The sequence below is a fragment of the Mustela erminea genome, chromosome 2 (assembly GCF_009829155.1).
Source record: "Mustela erminea isolate mMusErm1 chromosome 2, mMusErm1.Pri, whole genome shotgun sequence".
Taxonomy (NCBI): Eukaryota; Metazoa; Chordata; class Mammalia; order Carnivora; family Mustelidae; genus Mustela; species Mustela erminea.
Window position 1 is genome coordinate 83,967,022 of NC_045615.1, and position 15,960 is coordinate 83,982,981.

General features: G+C 46.1%; 1 protein-coding gene across 11 annotated transcripts in view; it reads left to right on the forward strand.

The window, feature by feature from the left end:
• The window catches only part of JADE1 (jade family PHD finger 1), a 61,219-nt gene that overhangs the window by 34,067 nt on the left and 11,192 nt on the right, over positions 1–15,960 (forward strand). For 10 of the 11 annotated variants that reach the window (XM_032333396.1, XM_032333399.1, XM_032333397.1 and 7 more), the window contains 5 exons: positions 1,808–1,995; positions 4,797–5,008; positions 7,989–8,156; positions 9,448–9,564; positions 13,763–14,284. In XM_032333396.1, coding sequence (XP_032189287.1) covers positions 1,808–1,995; positions 4,797–5,008; positions 7,989–8,156; positions 9,448–9,564; positions 13,763–14,284 — 1,207 coding nt within the window. Of the gene's footprint in view, positions 1–1,807; positions 1,996–4,796; positions 5,009–7,988; positions 8,157–9,447; positions 9,565–13,762; positions 14,366–15,960 lie in introns of all 11 variants that reach the window. The other variant, XR_004283299.1, reaches the window with a different exon arrangement.

The following is a 15,960-nucleotide window of genomic DNA, read 5'->3' on the forward strand; positions in this document are numbered from 1 at the left end:
TAGACGTGTCTCTCCACCTGCCATTGCCTTTCTGCCGACAGCCAGGTGCCTGAGAAGAGCAGTGAACTAAGAGGGGGCCTCAAGTGGCCACAGAAATGTGTAGAAACATGCTTTAGGTCCAGAGGGAGTGATTTTGTGGGCCATGGGCCTCCATATTTAATATTCCAGGCATCTTGGGAAGGTGCTGCTCTCTTACGAGAGGAGGGCAAAAATTCCAAGACATTTCAGGGAGGTGACTGGTTGAGGGGAGGAAATTGGGATGTTTACACAACTGCTGCTTTTTTTTTCCCCCCCTCATCTCACCCCCAGTTGTGTTCACTCTGGGGAGCAGTTCTGCTGGAGAGGAGTACCTGGCTTCGTGGCTCTTGTAGGGATGGGTTCCACCTCTGGAGGAGGGCAGGTGTGAGGAGACCTGCCAGGTTATGGTAGTGTGGAAGGGGGGCTTCAGAGGAGGAACGTTTGATGAGTTCTCTTATTATTTTATTTTATTTAAGGGTCTTGTGGGTCCGGGGCCTTGATGACCTGCCTCCGCATGGAGCTGGGGCCTGTTTGCTCCTTCCTTCACTGTGCTGCTCGGCTGACTGTGGAGGCCCCTCATAGGGAGGGAAGATTCAGGGCCTCTACGCTCAGCTAACGCCTGGTTTCTCTGCTGTGCTGTTGGTTAGCTGCCGGCTTTGTGAAATGGACTCTTTTACCATTGCTGATTATTGTTGTTTTGGGGTCTCTGTGACAAATGTCCCCTTAAATATGCAAGCTTAAATGACCAATCCGATGCTTCCGTAGGCCAGAGTCGTTGGCCCTGCAGGATAAACACCATGTTTGCCTTCGAATCTACGTTTGGGTCACAGCACTGTTTTCACTGTTTGGATGGCAGTCCCCATCCAGAATTACTCGCCAGGTCATTTTTTTATTTGGGAGTCCAGACCAAGAGCAGTACATGTTAACCACAGCTTATGGAGTTTTTAGCTAAAACCCTGCTCTTGGTTGAGTTGGAGAAATAACTCCCTTTGGTTTGCCTGTTTTACCTGTAGGTAAAATCACTCTGGTAATTAGTTGATGACAATACTTTGACACTCTTTGGACCACCTGCTGATGGTCTGCTGACATGGCAGTGTGGAGGGAGGAACTGTGTGGACATGTGGGGCTGTGATGTTGGGCCTAGGTCTTTAGGAAGAGGGCTCTTCCTTCCAAATTGGGAGGGTTTCAGTCTTGTGTACTGTCATTTCTTTTGAGTGGGGTGTAGTGAAAGGCGCTCCAGGTCTTAACAGGTGTGGGGAGAGGGTGGTAGTATATAAGGAGAAGCGGGAGCTTGTGTTTCTCTCCTGGGGTCCTAAGCATATGTTGGGAGAGTCCCCTACTTGTCTAGGCCTCTCAGATTCTTAGTTTGCTTAGTAATGGGCAAGGCCTAATTTTATTTTTAAGATTAGAGGTGATGGGTTTGTCCCCTTGGTTCCCCAGGGTCCTGCTGTGCATGTCCTGCCGCCATGTTCGGAAGAACCTGGTGCTAGACCTTCAGCAGGGTGGGCAAGCCTGATTGTTTGAAAGTGACTTAATCGCTAACTGTTGAAGCTTTGGAGGTCAGTGTTTCGGGATTGCCAGCAGGTCGGGGCTCAAGGCAGGGCGTGCAGTATCCCAGGAAGCCAGTTGGAAAAAGCTGTTTTGAGGATGTCTCAGTATTAGCCTGTTTATCTGGTGATAACCTGGGGATTAGGGTGTTGTAAGTGGAAGCAAATTTTGGGCCTTGTGAAAGACTTCCTTTCTTGTGGCAGGAAGGGTAACCTGGCTGCTTTGTTTTCTTGTTAACTAGGGTCGTGTCTGAAGAGAAATCCCTCATGTTCATCAGGCCCAAGAAATACATTGTGTCGCCGGGCTCCGAGCCTCCAGAGTTGGGCTATGTTGATATCCGGACGCTGGCCGACAGTGTGTGTCGTTACGACCTCAACGACATGGATGCTGCATGGCTGGAACTGACCAATGAGGAATTTAAGGAGATGGGTGAGAGACCATGGGTTATATTTCTTCATTAATGAATGATGAATAGAGAAGAATTTCAGGCATATGGGTATGTAGCAGAAGCCCCTCAGCATCGTCTGGTGAAGTCCGCTCCATCCTACCTTCGGTTTCAGAATCGTGGGGTCTTTTTCGGAGATGAGTGTGTCTGGCTGTGGCACCTGTTTTCACAGGGACTGAGTCTGTGAATGGCTTGTGAATAGAGTGGTGGGATCGAAGGAAGATGTTTTCCATGGGTATGGGAGGCAGAATTCCCCATCTCTGCCCTGATCTACCCCCCTCACTTGCTTATCTCAAGGGAACCGAAGCCCAGAGAGATGAAGCGACTTCCCCAAGATGACAGGAGGGTCTGGTCCTCACAGTTTCATGCCCTGGTGGTGTTTTCCTGCAGTGCTATTCAGTTCTTTCTTCCTGTGGTCTGTTGTTTCTCTCAGGAAACTCCGCACCAGCCAAGCTCACCGTTCTCTAATACACCTCTTATATTTTTACTTCTGTGATTCTCAAGTCCTGCTCCAAATCTGGAGTGCTTTTCCCATTCACCTCTGTCCTGTTTTCTTTCTGTGAAACCCCCACTTGGCTGAATGTTTTGCCCATCGTAGGCCATTTTCTGTAAGTTACTCTTCTTGTGTTTATCTACAGTTTGGGGCTTCTGTACCTCTTTTTACTTGCGCCTCCTGGTGTCAAGACCAGGATGGTAGGTAGGTTGTATCTTACATTGTCACCTCAGGCTGCTAAGTGCTGCTTGAAGGGCTGTGATGAGCAGGAGCACGGAGGTCAGTCAAGTCTGGGCTTGGAGTGAGAGACTGAGGATTCATTAGAACTTGTGCTTTGGGTCCTGGGTTGGGGAGAGGTGGCAGAGATGTCTGTTGGCAGTTTGGCACACAGTAAGCGTTTATAGAATGCTTGGTGGTAGATTTCAGAGCCCTGAGGGACAAAGACTGCTTTCGCTGTGGATGGGACCCCGGGCCTCGCATAGGGCCTGGCGGACAGCAGGTGCATGTTGTGCCACCGCACTCCCTGGGCCTCAGCCTGTTGGATGGGGGCAGTCAAGCCAACTGAGCCAGGAAGGTTGTTGCTTTCTCCTTGTTTGATCACTCACGTATTTTGACAAGGTACAGTGCCTTCCTCCTGGTCCCTGCTTTTAGGTATTAGTGACCAGGACGTTAGCAAGCCAGGAGGTTGTTTGACATAATCTGTTGATAAGTTTTCAGAGCTCTCTTGGAACTGAATACCATTCAGTTCTAGCTTCAAAGATTATAAAGTTCTGTTTTGTAACAGCTGTGGGAAGACCTGTATCATACACTTGACTAGCTGGGTGTCCTGTCTTATGGTTGAGGGTACAGCCAAAGATGCTGAGGCCTTTGTGGGTGGTTTAAGTAACGAGTACTGGGCTAACTCGCCAGATGGAAAGGTAGTCTGGAATACTTTGGCAAGACTGATATGCGGTTGTCTAACATAAATTGAACATATGCTTTTTAAGATGTTTTAGTTTTTATTGGTCTTTGTAATGATAGAAGTTAATTATAGGGCATAGAATTATATTTTCAAAGCCAGTGTTAGTTTCAAAACTGGTAGGAGGAATTGAGATGTAAGTGCCTGACCAGGCAGTTGAGTATTTTATCAGTAACTGGAGTGTGGGAGATGGGTAGGTGGTTTTTTTTGAATATGTGCTTAGAGCTTATCATGGTTGGCAGCTCTGTGTCCTCCAAGTTTTTAAAAACTTGAAGTGTTAATTTGATGGCTTTGTATTTATCAGAATGCATAGAAGTTGGCTCTAATGACCTATTGTTTCTTGTCACTTACATGTTCTGTTAGAATATTTTTATGACCTGGTTTTTCTTTCTGCATGAGTATTTTCATTGTAGGAAGTTTGGAATATATCCACAAATGGAAGGAAGTAAAAGTCTCATCTTACCAGTATTGTAACCACGATAACCACTTGAAATTTATTTTTGATCATTCTTGCATAAGAATGCATTTTATTTGATTCGCAATGAGCTGTTTCCCTTGCTTCAGACATTCCTTGTGTTTCCGTCTTTCATGTGTCTGATTGACTATGCATCTCAACTTTGTAAATTCAGAGTGTGAGGAGGGATAAACCAGTTAAAAACATTTGTGTGCTCACAGTGAAATCTGTTCTCAGAGCAACATTTTCAGTAGCAAGAAAGGAGTGTTATTCAGAAGACACCCAAACTATAATATACCCTTTGGTGGGTTTTTTTTTTTTTAATTTAAGATTCATTTATTTATTTAGAAGATTTTATTTATTATGTGTGTGAGAGAGAGTGCATATGCATGCACAAGCAGGGAGAGAGAAAGGGAGCAGACTGTCCTGCTGAGCAGGGAGCCTGATGCAGGGCTCAATCCCAGGATCCTGGGATCATGACCCGAGCTGAAGGCAGATGGTTCATTGAGCCACCCAGGTGCCCTATATGGTCATGGTTTTGTTATGTATCATATAATAAAATGCTAGTTTAACAATATATGTATTTAATACCCTTAAACCCTTTTGGGATTTATCTTTTGCTTTTCTGCTTACAACACTATAGCTCAGTGCCTGACCATAAGTAACAGACTGTTGCATGGAAGATTCTCTTTGCCTTTTAATTTGAAGATCCTTCCTTGGAACAGTGAGAGGCATTCTGTAGAAAATGTTTGGGATCCTCAGGATGGATTTATTTATAAGATTATTTATGCATTATAAATACAAATATACTAATAATGTCTTACTGTAATGTTTATCAGTATGGTTTTATTAAAATGTTTTTGGGGCACTTTTCCTTTAGGAATGCCTGAATTGGATGAATACACCATGGAAAGGGTCCTAGAGGAATTCGAACAGCGATGCTATGACAATATGAATCATGCTATAGAGACTGAAGAAGGCCTGGGGATTGAATATGATGAAGATGTTGTCTGTGATGTCTGCCAGTCACCTGACGGTGAGGACGGCAATGAGATGGTGTTCTGTGACAAATGCAACATCTGTGTGCACCAGGTATGTAGGCAGTAAGGCCCAGAAAGAACGGAGCCACCTGGGGTGTGAGCTCACCTGCTGCCAGGGAGGCCAGAGGTCTCCCTCCAGATGGGGTCTGTTTTCCTGCTGTCCTAAGTGAGTGAAAGAGGTGTGCTCTGTGGACGACATCTTTTGTTCCTAATAGGTTCTTACAGTGTCTGAAGTATTTCCTACTACTTTCTTACATCTGGAAGAAGAGGATCCTCTGTGGAGATCTTCTTCCCTTGCATAATGTTTTTATTCCCATCCACAGAAGTAAGGTTTGCTTCAGAGGAATATATGCAGCCCCTCTCAACTGGCTCACACCTGAGTTTAGATATGAACACTGGGGGCAGGGGAGGGGGCAATTTCTAAAACTGGTTAGGTTGCTGTATTAGTCTGTTAGGCTGCCATAACAAAATACCACAAATGGGGTGGATAACAGACATTTATTATTTTGCAATTCTGAAGACTGGAAGTGTGAAATCAATGGTGTTGGGTCTATGTTCCCTCAGAAACCTATAGGGGAAGCTGTCCTTGCCTCTGTCTGTCTTCTGGCGGTTTGCTAACAGTTATGTTCTTTGGTTTGCAGCTGCACAATTCTAGTTTCTGCCTTTGTTGTCTGACGGTGTTCTCGTGTATCTGTCTTCATACATGGCCACGTTCTCCTAAGGGCACCTGTCCGAATGGATTTAGGGACCCACCTTAACCTTACTCCCATATGATACCATCTTAACTAGTTATATCTGTTAAGACCCTGTTTCCAAATAAGGCCACATTCTGAGGGACTTGGGATTAGGATAACTTCTTATCTTTGGGACTCAGTTTGGGACTCAGTTCAACCCATAACATTTGCTAATGTGTTCATTTATAAACTGTGATGTTAAAGGAAGAGTAAGGAGATTCCTTTTCTTAAATGTTACTGACTGTCCTTCGTGTGCCCACTGGCATTTGGTGGTTGTTGGCTACCATCCACAGAAAGGTAAAGCGTCCAGCCTCAGTAAGAAGGGTGCTGCGTGATTTTAAAAAGCTCCTGACCATCTCCATCTCTTCTCTCACATATTCCTTGATGCAGTAATGAAGTAATTTGGATTTCTGAGGGGACACTAGTTTGTATATACACTCGCGATTTAAAAGGCTATCATTCAACTGTTGATGTTGAGATTTAAAACAAACTTAAAGACTCCTGTGGAATACTTCTTTGGGTGACCTCTCAGAAAGAAGAATCAGGTTTGTTCTGTGAAGTTCTTGCTGATTGTGTATTCCTTCTGCAAGAAGGAGGCTTCCCCTCTTGACGACGTCCCCACTGGTCAACTCATCCTGACAAGGAGACAGGAGGCCACAGTCTCTTGCTCTAGTTCTGTTACAGGCCACCTTTTGGCACTAGATTTTCAGATTATCTGGGAAGTTTCCCTGGGATAACAAAATTCTCAAAGTGGTTTTGTTGTGTCAGGATCACTCTGACTACCAGTGTTGCTGTTTTGTTGCTGGTGTTCCTTTCCTGGATGATGTTTCAGTATTTTTTAATGCCATTTTACATTTTTTTTCCTCCCTGAGAATTTTGTTTGAAAACAAGGGTTCTGCTTGAAAACTAGTTGAACCCCCTCTTTTATAAATGGGTTCACTAACGTCTGGTTGGGCATTGGAACTGGGACTTGGGACCCTGGTCCCCCAGCCCCACCCCTCCGCCCAGCCTGCCATGTGACATTGTCCCTTTGCCCTCACATTTATATCACCGTCCTGTTGGGAGGCTCTTGAAGGCTTCTCTTGAGGGCATACTGTATTTAATTTTTTAAATTTAGCGTAGACTTGATTTTCCAGTAAAAAAAGTTCTCTCTTCAAATGTGACTTTTTCTAGAATGCCTGATACAGACCTTTTTAGTATTTGAAAACTTAATAGTGTCTTTTAGCTCTGTTAAAAAATTTTTTTCCAGTAAGTCTGTGTTGACAGTGGCTTACTCATGGCACCGACCTAGGGCTCGGCTCCTAAGCTCCAATCTTGGTGTTGCTTTACTTTGCTCTTCTCTTCATGCTTGTGGTTTCCTTTCTGTGTCCTCGCTATTCAGATCCCAGAGTGGCTGTGTTTTTCCTGTCTGGAGGATTGGAGCTATGTTACTCTGTCTTGACTTCCTGTCTTCTGGCTTCTTTAAGGATAAAGTTCTGAATAATTTGGTTTTTTTAAATGTTCTGAATGTGCTCCTGGTACCATCCCAGTTTTGTTTCTTCACATTTAACATTTGCTTTTTCTTATCTTTGAACCATCTTAATGACTTTAGTGGTAAAATCCTTGATTTCAGTAGTTTTATGTTGTCTGGTGTAATGTTGCCATCTTGTGCAAAGCAGGTTTTGTTTTAAATATTGGCTGAAGACACCAAATTCTCTTTGTCTACAGGGTCTCATTTTTCTGTGTATGTTGTGCTCACTTGGGAGAGTGGTGGGGTCTAGTGAGCGGATTTTGTTTGACTCTGGGAATGCGGATGCTCCTTAGTTCATTCTTACTTCATAGGCCATCTCATTGAATAGCTTTTGTAGACTCAACTGCTTTGTGCATTTTCCCCTCACTTTGGTATCCCACCCACATTAGTAAATCAGAGAAGGAAAAGCTTCCCCCACTTAGCCTCATGGGGTGTTTTGAGAATTTATTGCCCAATATTTAGAAACTTGGTATAGATGGGTGCCGGTAGCAATAGAGTAAAGCAGGTTTCCTGTCAAGCTTTTTGTCCTTCAGGATTTTTCAGGACCAACTTCTGGTAAATAAGGATGTGTTTATCCCTGAAGATCCCAGATACCTCCAGGCTGTTGCTGTGAGGCTGGCTGGCATTTTTTGCTAAAGGGAGAGGGTCTCTAGCTAGGTGGATGTGGGAGTACCTCTGTTCTATTCTGTTAAAGTCTTTCTGGTGTTTTTTAAATGACAGATACATGGGGAAAAATAAATCTTTCTTCTTTCTCTGTTTTCTTTGGGGGATGTGCTGTGGCTTCACAGGCCTGTTATGGAATCCTCAAGGTCCCGGAGGGCAGTTGGCTGTGCCGGACGTGTGCCCTGGGGGTTCAGCCAAAATGTTTGCTGTGTCCCAAGAAAGGCGGAGCGATGAAGCCTACCCGCAGTGGCACCAAATGGGTCCATGTCAGCTGTGCTCTGTGGATCCCTGAGGTAGGTGTAGTTCTTAGTAGTAGCCTAGCTTAGGAGTACTATGGGCTTTATAGCTGGGATTGGGGGTGGGGAACCACTCATATATAGGGGTATTATAGCCGCTGAGTGAAAAGACACCTATTAATTGTTGTCTTTTTTTTCCTCCCTCTTAATCGGAATCTCAGGCATACTGTCCTCTTGACTTAGTACATAAATTTGTGGGAATGTTAACTGGAAGCAGCAGTGAGTTGGACTCTTGGTTGTGTTCAAACCACTTCAGAACTGTGTCCCAGCTGATTCTCCCACTGCTGACAGGTGCTGCCAGGAGTGGGCTTGTGGCAGTCTGGCCTGGGTGCTGCTCTGGCCTTTCCTAGGGATCTGCTCTGAGTCCCTGGGCTTGGTGAGCCTTCCATGCAGCACTAGATGGTTAAAGAACCACTGCTTTAGGTCAATTTTTGTGATTTTTATTAAAATTCTAACTTAGCCTCAACCTTTTTAATTTCAGGTCTGGTCTAATTTATTTCAAGTCCCAGACCTTGACTAATTTAATTTGCATGGCTCTCTATGAGGCTGTCATTTGTGATTTAAATTGCAACTTTTTTTTGCGGGGGTGGGGGGGTGTAATTTTGGTGTATTTTTCTTCTCCTGAGGAATATTATCTGGGAATGATTTGGATTGGAGTCCTGGTACCGTTGAATCTCATGGTTTGTTATTAATAGGGATCGAGTTTAGTGATCCAGGCTGAATGCAGACAGGATGCCTATTTATCTTGGTAATTTTCCGCTTTGAATTGTAGTAATGTTTTCTGACTGGAAAGAATGGTTTTCTTCACTGAGGGAGATGCTAAAATTAGTATGTATTTACTTCATTGTTCACAAACTATTTAAATACATCTAGGAAGGCTTTTCAGTCTTGACCACTTAATTGTGGGCCAGAGGCTGAGTTAGATTGCATTGTCCTGATACAAACCCATCTTTTGCTGTCAGACACTCAGGTGAGAAGTGACTGTTACTAGTTACCTGAGTGTTCATAAACAGGAACCACCTCCCCCCTCCCCCCGCCCTCGATGCATGGAGGGCATGGAGCATGGGGACTGGGCTCTGGGTTCTCTACTGCTGCTGGCCCAGAGCTGGCACCTGCACTGTCCAGATGCTCAGAAGTAGGGATTTTCCTGCCCTAGGAGAGTGTGTGCATGCCCCTTGCCACCAGCTGGTAGGGTGTCCTTAGGAAAATATGTTTTTGCTGTCCATGCTCAGCTCTTGCTTGTCAGATGGCCTCTGCCAGCCTGTCTTGCTATTCCTTGGGCCTCTAGGTGAGCATTGGCAGCCCTGAGAAGATGGAACCCATCACGAAGGTGTCTCACATCCCCAGCAGTCGGTGGGCGCTGGTGTGTAGCCTCTGCAATGAGAAGTTTGGGGCCTCCATACAGGTAATCCACTTAGTCACAATAGTGTCATTTTCTTTCTCTGTTTTGGGGTTGGATGAGGGAAGGCTCTGTGAACTGTCAGGTCCTTTGGGGATAGGTCTAGAATCAAGGTTCTCACAGCTCTTCTGAGGTTGCTGAGGAAGGATTCGAGCCCAGTGCAAACATCTTTAGCTGGTGGATTCTATCCAGTGTAACCAGAACCCCAGCTGTAACAATTACAGGCAACTCGGAAGTCCACTTGAGCCATAAGGCAGTTCCCATTGGTCTCTGGTTTCTGCCTTTCTGCCCCAAGCCTGGCACTGAGGCTCTTTCCACAGGCAGACACCTTCCGGGAAGAACCATTCTGGACGCTGGAGTGTTGGCCACCCTCCCAGTGGCCCTTACAGGGCTGGTGGCAGACCCGCCTCTGTGGCTGCCTCCCAATCCTGCTGGTTTCAGTGTGCTCATGAGGTGTGTCAGACCTTAGCTGTGCATTGTTGAAAATCAGCTCGGTGTGCTGATAACTTTCGTGTTTGGTAGAATAGAGTCCTTGGAGCACCAGCTAGGTAGAGGGACACTGGAGGGGTGCTGCACCAAGTGTTGTTTGCAGAAGCTGTTACCTGAATCCAGGTTGGATACCTGATTCGTCAAGGGACCACATGTGTGGGGTGGGGTCGGGGGTGGGCGAGAGCTGCTGTGTGCAAACTGTGTCCACACACACACACACACACAGAGACGTTAGGTAGATAGAATGTAAATGAAGGGAATGTAAATGATTTCTCAGGTTTTCAAAAACTCCGTTCCAGAGGTTAATTTCTGGGCCTCTTGTTTTTTTTTTTTTTGTTTTGTTTTGTTTTGTTTGTTTTTAAAGTTTTTTTTTTATTTATTTGACAGAGATCACAAGTAGGCAGAGAGGCAGGCAGACAGAGAAGGGGGAAGCAGGCTCCCCACTGAGCAGAGAGCCTGATGCGGGGCTCGATCCCAGGACCCTGAGATCATGACCTGATCTGAAGGCAGAGGCTTAACCCACTGAGCCACCCAGTCGCCCCCAGGCCTCTTGTTATTGGCATTTAGAGTCATGACTGAAGAGGACCAGGATACTGCTTCATTCCCCAGGTCTTCAGATGCTGTTTGTTGTGGACATTGGCCCTAAAGGCCAACTCCAGCTCTTCCTGTAGGAGGTCCACAGCGCAGGACCACAGGCTGGTCCTTGGTCTCCACAACACATGCTAAGAGCAGAGAGAGGCACTGTTTTGGAGTGGATTCTCTCTCTCTCTTTAAAAGATTTTGTTTATTTATTTGACAGAGACAGCGAGAGAGGAAATACAAGCAGGGGGAGTGGGAGAGGGAGAAGTAGGCTTCCAGCTGAGCAGGGAGCCCAGCATGGGGCTTGACTCTCACGGAAGGCAGACAAATTTAACAACTGAGCCATCCATCCAGGCAGGTCCCTCTGGAGTGGCTTCTTTTGATGCAGACAACACAACAGATCAGCACAGATATGAACTGTTGGGCTTGGGTTTTAAGGAAATGACCTCATTGGGCAAAATCATTTTGTATTTTGGGTAATATTTATTTCAGTAAAGTTATCTACTGACCAGAGGTTTTTAAAATTTTTCATTTTGTAAGCCTGGTGTTTCTACTTTTCTTCATTATTACCTCTACTGGAGTTCAAGGATCCAAGATGTAGCAAGTATTCAGAGGGTGAGGCACGAGATAGGTGGTGGGATTTGGCTATACACCTTGTGTGTAGGGTTTTGCACATCAATTGAATCAGTTTAAAACTGAAACATGGCAAAACCCTCTGACTTTTTGGGGAGAGAATGGAAGGGAAAATTTTTTAAAAGCCTCAGAATTAAAAACAAGCATTAGAGCCCTGCAAGTGCGTTTCTTGCATAGACCTGCCGATGTGAGCACTTGCAGAACACAAGCCGAGGGAGACCAAGGGAAATGGAAGTTATTTCCTTCCATGTTAGCTGATGTTCTGTGGACAGAATTTATGCCCTTTTCTGAGTACACCAATCCTGGTCCTGAACTGGTGTTTCTGAGAGGTGGGTGAATGAGATCTTCTGTTTCTCTTTTGAAAAGAACAATGGTAAAATGACATTTTTTGTTGCCACTGACCTTTTTTTCCTAGAACATTAATTTGAAGGAGTCTAAGAGGCCAAGTATGGTGGATGATTTTTCATATCTTCACAGAATAGATTGATTTTATTAAAGAATTCCTCTCTGAAATGTCTGCAGCTGGAAGGCTCTGGTTTATGTTTCTGTAACATCTGTTTGCTGAGTCAACCTGAATAGGAAAACCCAGAGGAAGGCCGTTTGGCGCTTTTACAAAGTCCTGTATAAAATATTCTGCTGCAGCTCATTCTTCTTTAAGGTTGGAACGTTTTGGTTAGATGTAGTTTAAGCCAAACCCAGATAGTGTCTCGTCATCTGTTCCCACTTTTACTTCCCACTTGGCTGTGCGCTAAAAGGGAGGAGCACTTTGTCTTTTAATGATAGTGGCCAGGTGTGTGTGTGTGTGTGTGTGTGTGTGTGTGCGCGCTTGCTCTGCCTGCCACTAAAGCTGATTTCACACATTTCTTGGAATTGAGGTTATTTATAGGTAAAATTACAGATTTATGTGAGTTCATGTGCCTGAAGTGTTTGTAATGGGATTGGTGAAGGGAGCTGGATTTTCTGTACTTCTGTGTAAAAGAGACTTTATAAAAATGGAAGAAATCATGGCTGCCAGTGTGTCACCTCTTAAATACTGAAATGATTAGGGGAAAAAGCCCCCAACTCCAGCCTCTGCTATTTGTAGTTATGGGATTCAGGGTCTGTTGAATGAGTTTAATTAAGCTTTTCAGCTGGCCTGCGGCCACCGGGTTCTGTTCCTCTCTGCAGTCTTGGTGTGCCCAGGGATCACTTGGCCTCACACAAATACAGTGTTGCTTTTAAGGGACTGGCTTCAGTCACCACAAGGAAATCTCCTTCCAGGGATTTGCCCAGTGAGATCAGATGGGGAGAAGTTAATGACCTTTCTCCTGCTAGCCTCTGGCCTGCCATCTACATCAAGGCTCTAAATTGTAGCCCTGATCAGGCAGGGAGAGGGACAGTGTTTAGTGAGGTGGGAGACACAGCAGGGTGGGGCCTGGTCTTTGGGTCACCTTCCCTGTGACCCATAGGAAGTGGGTTCTTCGCAGTTGTTCTACCACACTGCAGTTTAGTCTCGTGATGCTGGGCCTCCCCTGGCCCCAGAAGCCTTCTGCATCTGGTGGAGCCTCTTCACTGGCGAGGAGACCTGTTCTCATCCCCCTTCCTGTGCTCGATTCTCCTTTTACCTGTTCTTCCCAGGAGTTTTTTATTCACTCTTGTCAGACTTGGCTGCTTGGAAGAAGTGTACTATTTATTTTCCCATGTGTTCCCTTCCTGGCTGGAAGTAAGCAGGAGGATTCATGTTCCTTGAAAAACTTTGAGTAGTAGTTATTTTTCCTGAAGAGGTTCTTTTTCAAACGTTTTATATAAGCACTTTAAAAAATTAATTTTATTTATTTATTATTTGACAGTGAGCAGGGAGCCCGATGCAGGACTTGATCCCAGGACCCTGGGATCATGACCTGAGCTAAAAACAGTTGCTTAACCAACTGAGCCACCCAGGTGCCCCTAATTTATTTTTTTTTAAGATTTTGTTTATTTGTCAGAGCACAAGCAGGGTGAGCGGTAGAGGGAGAAGAAGGCAGGCTCCCTACTGAACAGGGAGCTCAGTGTGGACTCTGGGATAATGACCTGGGCGCAAGGGAGATGCTTAACCAACTGAGTTACCCCGGTGTCCCTATATAAGCGCTTTTAAAAGAGTTCAAATCTAGGAAAACTAGTTAATTCCTCAGAGTTTACTCTGCATATTGAGCCCATGTTCTTTATAATCTGTGCCAGGCCACTTTTGTCTACATGTGCCATTTGTGTAATTGTGTCTGCCTTAAGAGGCGTTTCGGATGCAGTTACTTTTCTAAGAGTGATGGTTACGTTTATGAAACCTTTCATGGAAAGAGTTCCTTCCCTTCAGTACCTTATTTAAGACTAGACATGCCAGGGTTAACTGAGGTAGAGAGCCCTCTCCTGGCACGTGCTTGAAGTACCACTCTTCCTGTGTGTGGATGTAAAGAGGGTGCCCAGCACGGAGGGCCTTTAGCCACTGTCGCTCCATAACCATTTTTTCTCGCGTTCTCTGTGTTCTTTCCAGTGCTCTGTGAAGAACTGCCGCACAGCCTTCCATGTAACCTGTGCTTTCGACCGGGGCCTGGAGATGAAGACCATCTTAGCAGAGAACGATGAAGTCAAGTTCAAGTCCTACTGCCCGAAGCACAGCTCACATAGAAAACCGGAGGAGAGCCTCGGTGAGGGGGCCACACAAGAGAATGGGGCTTCTGAGTGTTCCCCTCGGAATCCGCTGGAGCCTTTTGCCAGCCTTGAGCAGAATCAAGAGGAGGCCCACCGGGTGAGTGTCCGCAAGCAGAAGCTGCAACAGCTGGAAGATGAATTCTACACCTTCGTCAACCTGCTGGATGTGGCCAGGGCCCTGCGGCTGCCTGAGGAAGTAGTGGATTTCCTGTACCAGTACTGGAAGTTGAAGAGGAAGGTCAACTTCAACAAGCCCTTGATCACTCCAAAGAAAGATGAAGAGGACAATCTAGCGAAGCGGGAGCAGGATGTCTTGTTTAGGAGGCTGCAGCTGTTCACTCACCTGCGGCAGGACCTGGAGAGGGTAATGATTGACACTGACACCTTGTAGTGACTTAGAAAAGAAGATTGCAAAGAGGCGGCTGCTTGCCCAGAGCAAGGGATGGTAGCCAGTTCCTTTACTCCCAGACCCTTGTACACACTGCAGCATGAGGTTGTGTCAGTTAAATATATTTATGGGCTGGTAAACTCATTGTACATATGTGTAAGACTGCCACAGAGTGGGGAGCTTCTCTGTGATTTAGTTTTAAAACACTTTCCCACTAATCCTTGTTGTTCTGTAAGATCAAATGGGGTGTGTCCCCTCCCCTCTTCCTTCCAGTACTAGAGGGAACTGAGCCCCAGGAAGACGACCAAGGGATTGGCTCAGAATTGTTTGCAGATGGAGTTAGAAAGACCAGGTGGATTTGATTCATGGTGGGGGCAGGCAGAAGTAGAAGATTCTTGTTCAGACCTGGGGAAACACTGGATGCCAGTGACAGGCTCATCAAGGAGAGCTAGGCACTGCTTCTCTGGCCCACCCTCGTTTCTTGGCTAATTCACAGAGACATTCCCGGTACCGTCCCGGGGGCGAGCAGGCAGTGGGTGCCGATGTGTGTGCATGAACTTACATACACATGCGTATCTGTTCCCGGAGGTTGTCCTGGCAGTGAGGTGCTAAGTCATCACTGAGGCAGAGTATATACTGTGTGTGTGTGCTTGTGTGTCCCTGTCCATGTGTGTCTGTGGTGTGTCTGCGGGGCTGGGGCGGCGCACAGGGCTCTCTCATCTATCTGAGGAGCCCCGAGTAATGTTCAGTGCACTACTTGATCCCACTACTGGATTGTGAATGTAGTGGCTTTTGGCTGCCTGGAGCCTTGTCTGATGTCACTTCCTTCAACGTGTGGCTGCTTTGTGCCTCCCCAACTCTCCATTATCTTTGGAGCCCCAGTCTGGACCTCCCTTCCTGCTACAGGAATAATTAGGATTGGGCTGTCTTCCCTCCAGGGCCTCCTATTCCCCGTAGGTAGTTTCTGACTGAGGTTGCTAATTGGGGATGCATCTTAGAGCACCTTCTGTGGCAACTCCCCTGACTGCCAGCTACGATTAAATTCATTAGTGCACAGGAACTGGGACCCAAGCTCTCTGGCCTGGAGCATCCTGCACTGAAAGGCACCCCAGTGGCCTGAAACAGTTACCTCGTCGCCCCGAAGCACCTCACTTATTAGCAGGGAATGATTCACCTGCCTGGGAGAGGATCTGACACAGAGATAATTTGAAATGAGAGTGTAGGCAAAGAGCAGGGATAAATCAGAGGAGTATTAAGCTGAAAAATCCAGCTCTCACAGAGACCTGTGTGGCCCCGCTAAAGATGGCATAGGTGCGGAAGTATTTAGTGTGCATTAGAGATCCTTTCCGAGTGCGGAGGGCCAGCTTGTTGCAACACCCCCTCTTTGACCAGGTTCAGATTCTAGATTCAGGGGGAGGCCGAGCCGGAGGAGGGTTTGTGAGGCTCTTGTGCTGCTGTACCCCCCCTGGTGGTGAGTGTAAAGAAGACCTCGCCTCAACCACCTGTGTGTGGCATTTGTAAGAGAGGGAGGAGAAAGGGATTCGGAAAGATAAACTGGAGTCCTGCTAAGAAGCCATTATTCCCAGCCTAACGACCGCGGTACATGGGGTTGCATGAGCTGTGGAGTCAGATAGTCCTCGGGAGGGAGGACA